At 40.9% G+C, this 4542-nt stretch overlaps 1 protein-coding gene across 1 annotated transcript; it reads left to right on the top strand.

Annotated features, from left to right (window-relative positions):
• The first annotated feature begins 991 nt into the window (after positions 1 to 991).
• Positions 992 to 3224, top strand: hmgb2a (high mobility group box 2a). The gene is made up of 5 exons (XM_083538870.1): positions 992 to 1123; positions 1768 to 1939; positions 2199 to 2350; positions 2429 to 2603; positions 2679 to 3224. Exons 2-5 carry the CDS (start codon positions 1793 to 1795, stop codon positions 2841 to 2843), a joined length of 639 nt encoding a protein of 212 aa, XP_083394996.1. The 5' UTR covers positions 992 to 1123; positions 1768 to 1792; the 3' UTR covers positions 2844 to 3224.
• The last annotated feature ends 1318 nt before the right edge of the window (positions 3225 to 4542 follow it).

Genomic DNA, 4542 nt, shown 5'->3' with positions numbered 1-4542 from the left:
CAACACCTCTGAGAACTCCTCAAGATGGTTGGAAAACCATTCCAGGTGACTCCTTCATGAGGCTGACTGAAAAAAATGCCAAAAGTGTGTATCAAATCTGCCAACAAAACAAAGTGCCTACTTTAAAGAATCAAAAATTATATACTTGGTTATTTAATGTTTTTTTTTTTTTTACTTCATAATTCCATGACCTGTTTTTTCAGTTTGTATTAATGTTGGAAATAATAAAATATAGAAAAATGCCTTAAGGGGAAGGTTTGTCCAAAAGTTTGACTGGTTTTGTAAATATTCTAAAAACCTATGTAGGTTATAAACTCAACTAAATGTTGGGCATCATGTCTGTATCACATTGACTTCTTTATATATTTCATTGGGGATCCGATTTTATATTTATCAGAAGCAATGTAGCGCTTGTTTTTTTTATTTCCAACTCAAAACATCCATCTGCCATCTTTTGTTCCCTGTGTGTCTTTTTTGTTTTCCCGCCATCAGGTCGCTAAGAAAAACCAACATGGCGGCTGTGTGCAAAACAAAAACATCCGTGTTACGAAACCAACACCTCGTCTCGAGCTGATACACGCTTTCACAAAACGTGTATAAATACCCAAAGCTTAATAATATACACGCGAATTAAAATAGTCAAATCTAGTTATTGTTTTGTATTGTATTTCTTTATACGTGATTTAAGCACCAAAACGCGAACACAATTCAACTCAACCGCTTGACGGTTTAAAATCCATCCTCCAGCCAATAGCAAAGCACGGCGATCCAAATTGAGTTGAATCCTAAATCTAACCGTTCTCACTTCATAGGCGGCCTACTCAGGGTGTATGTTCATTACAGCATAGTGCACTTACCCGTTAAATGGAGCTCGATTTGGGAGTCGACCCTAGTTTAACCGTTTGTTACAGGAGGGACTTCCCGTTGCGTCTAGGAGCCAATAGGAGGAAAGCGTTAGATTTTTTGAACGCAATTCACCCAATCGGATATCAGGCTTGACCGTGAGGGAGGAGACTCTTGAGTGCGCTCTGGGACAAGTTTGTACGCCCTGCGCCATAGACAAAACAGCACCTAAGAGAAAGTTGTGCTTGTACTGGACGGAGTGAATATTCAACATATACAGGTGGGTCTTCTTTTATTTTAAACCTTTATAATTACAGGGCAGTGTTGTTTTTAAATAAGGGATCAGTTTTAGGTTTGTTTGGCGCTTCGTTAAAAAAAACTAAAATAAAAAAAATAAAAAATAAATAAAACATTTTGTCAGGATTTAAGCCGCAAAAGTAAAAATATAGGTGTTTGAGTTGGAATATGTAGTGAAAATCCAGTGAAGTGAATGCAATCGGAGTCGTGTAAAGCGTTAAAACGCTTTGCTGGGAAATGCGTAGTGGAGCGCGCGCTTGAGGTAAAAATTTTGTTAGCCATGTAGCAAAGAAAAGTCGCGCCAAAAAAGTCGAGATTAAAGTCTAAAAGTATTAAAAAATAACAATAAATAATCGATTGGGAAAGATTTCACGTTGGAATGAATAGTTTTTGACAATAAAAGTGATGTTTATTTAAGCCCTTTACTTGCCTGTAGATAATCTCCTCAGCCGTTTAGGCGGGAAATAAAATGGAGGCAGGACTGTGGTGTGTTAAAGCCGGAACTCGAGATCGGATTAAACCGGTTTAAACCTGTTCCTTGTTGACGGTCGTGCTGGTTTTATATGTATGTATATATCCACGTTATTGTATGATTATAATTTTTTTTTAAATACAAAAACATTTCAGAATCTTTTGAGGGGAAAAAAAAGTGATGGGGAAGGATCCGAACAAGCCGCGGGGAAAGACCTCGTCCTACGCCTTCTTTGTGCAGACGTGCCGCGAGGAGCACAAGAAGAAGCACCCGGACACTGCGGTCAACTTCTCCGAGTTCTCCAAGAAGTGCGCCGAGAGATGGAAGGTCAGGAAAACTATCTAATTACACTATTATATGGTACTATACTTAGACTTTGGACGTAGTTTGACTTCTGTGGTGTTTGTTTTTAATTCCTGATTAGTTTTAATGGATGTTCAATAGCGCCCCCTAGTTTTCATGATGAGAACCGTAGAAAGAAAGCGAACTTTTTTCTTCTTCTACGCATCCAAACCATGTCTCCTAAGGAGAAATCAAAGTGCACGGATTGTAAAAGTGACTTTCCACGTTTTTTCTCTCCACTCAGACCATGTCCCCTAAGGAGAAATCAAAGTTTGAGGATTTGGCCAAGACCGACAAGGTACGATACGATCGCGAGATGAAAAACTACGTGCCACCGAAAGGCACTGTCGTAAAAGGCAAGAGACAGAAGGACCCGAACGCACCCAAGAGACCACCGTACGTTCAAAACCACTCATACGCCTTGTTATAAGAGCTGATAGTTGCATTTCATTAACCAGTCCTTTTACCCCACAGATCCGCGTTTTTCGTCTTCTGCTCTGATCACCGGCCAAAGGTGAAAAGCGAGTACCCCGGCATCTCAATCGGTGACATCGCGAAAAAGCTGGGCGAGCAGTGGTCCAAACTGACAGCCAAGGATAAATCGCCGTACGAGCAGAAGGCCGGGAAACTGAAGGAGAAATACGAGAAGGTAACAATTTATTTACTTATTAAATCTTTTAGCCTTTTTCTCTTTTCTCGGTTGATTTACGCCGTTTGATTTCAGGATGTTGCCGCATACCGTGCCAAGGGAGCAAAGCCGGACGGTGCGAAGAAAGGTGGACCAGGGCGGCCAGCAGCCAAGAAGGTCGAAGTCACGGACGATGAGGACGACGATGAAGAGGACGAAGATGACGAGGACGAAGACGACGACGATGATGACGACGAGTAAATTTTTCAGGAATTTTGTGCCGATTCGTTTGCAATGTGAAAAAGCGTTTCCTTTTTTTCTTTTTTTTCCTTTTTTAATAAATTGACTTTTTTTCTCCAAAACATGTACAGAGATGTGTATAGATGAAATACATATTCAGGTCATGTACTGTTTTGTAAATTTAACAGCTGGTTTTGTTAAGCACTGCCTCTGGTCGTTTTTTTTTGTTTTTCCTTCGAGCTGTGGTTTCTCTCTTGTCTTGATGAAATTTGTCTCCACTGGCATTGTAAGAAAATGAGGAACACTGATGTGTAGTTGAAGCCTCAAAACCATTTTTTTTTAAGACGAGCTTTTGAAATGTGTAGACGTTTTTTTATAATAAAATTTTGTATATTATCTTCAGATTGTTTGGTTTATTCAATGGCCCTGGTGTAAATATTAAGCTAATTTACATCTGATTTGGATCAAATACATTACAGCAACTTTAGTGTGTGTGGAGATGGACATGATCCTACCCCAGTTTCCTACTGTAGCGGTCCCTGACCTTTCTTACACCATGGACCAGTTTCATCATCTTTTTTTTATGGACTCTGTGTTGGGGATGTAACACAAAAAGGTGCATATTATACAATCAGAAATTGTCAAAATGTGTGCAAGTCCAATAGACTGGAAAAAGTTTGCTGGTAATCATGTGGTTTAACTCAGGCAGTGGTGAATTAGCTGATTAATACTAAAGTGTGCAGAACGGAGAAAACCCAACAGAGCAAAATCTCCATTTGTGACACAATGTCACAAAGTAAAAAAAAAAATGTGGTGGCTCCAGCGGTTAAGGCGCTGAGTTGCGGATCGGAAGGTCTGGGGTTCAAGCCCCGGTATTGCCAGGCTGCCACTCTTGGGCCCTTGAGCAAGGCCCTTAACCCTCTATGCTCCGGGGGTCCCTTACGAGGGAAATATCAAGGTCCGGGACGTCGGAGTGACGTGGGGCTGCCTTCCCGTGGTCTCACTACCTGCAGGAGGGACCGTAAGGGACGGTGCTGAGAGGATTGGGCAGCAGTCGAAGGCGGGGGCCTGCTTAGACTGCTGCCCCCACGACCCGAATTACGGATAAGAAAATGAATGAATGAATGTAAAATGTTCTGGTACTTCGTGTACTTTGGGTATTTTGACCCGAATTACGGATAAGCGGGAGAAAATGAATTAAAATAAATATATATATATATTAGTATGGTGCTTCTAAAACTAGCAAGAAAGAGATCTTTACTTTAAGGTTTGATGTGGGCCTTGAAGACATTTAGATATGGCATGGGATGGTCAGGTTTAGATATGGAGATGTAGAAACCTGACCGCAAGAAGGTTGATGGACACCTGAACACTATGTATTATTCATCTTTTAATTCATGCTCTTATTATTCTAGTACGTGTCACTCCCACCAGTGAGGAGTCATCTCTTGACTCTTCTAATCGGAGTCGTTCTTTTATCACGTGACTCCCAAACACGATGAGCAATTCATCTCGCGAGTCTTCTGGTCCGAGTCTTTTATCACGTGACTCCCGCAGACGCTACACAATGCAAAAGATCAGTTTTTTAATTTCGTCTGAATCGTGAGATTATTGTTAGAATAATTACGGCCAGTGAACTAACGACACGGACCAGAAGATATGAGACGTGAAGCCTCTCGTTCTGTTTACCGTCATTTCTCCTTCGTCACATTTTTTTGAT

This window comes from Silurus aristotelis, assembly GCF_946808225.1.
Source record: "Silurus aristotelis genome assembly, chromosome: 4".
Lineage (NCBI taxonomy): Eukaryota > Metazoa > Chordata > Actinopteri > Siluriformes > Siluridae > Silurus > Silurus aristotelis.
The sequence above is the reverse complement of the archived record's forward strand: the minus strand, read 5'-3'. Positions and strand labels throughout refer to the sequence as shown.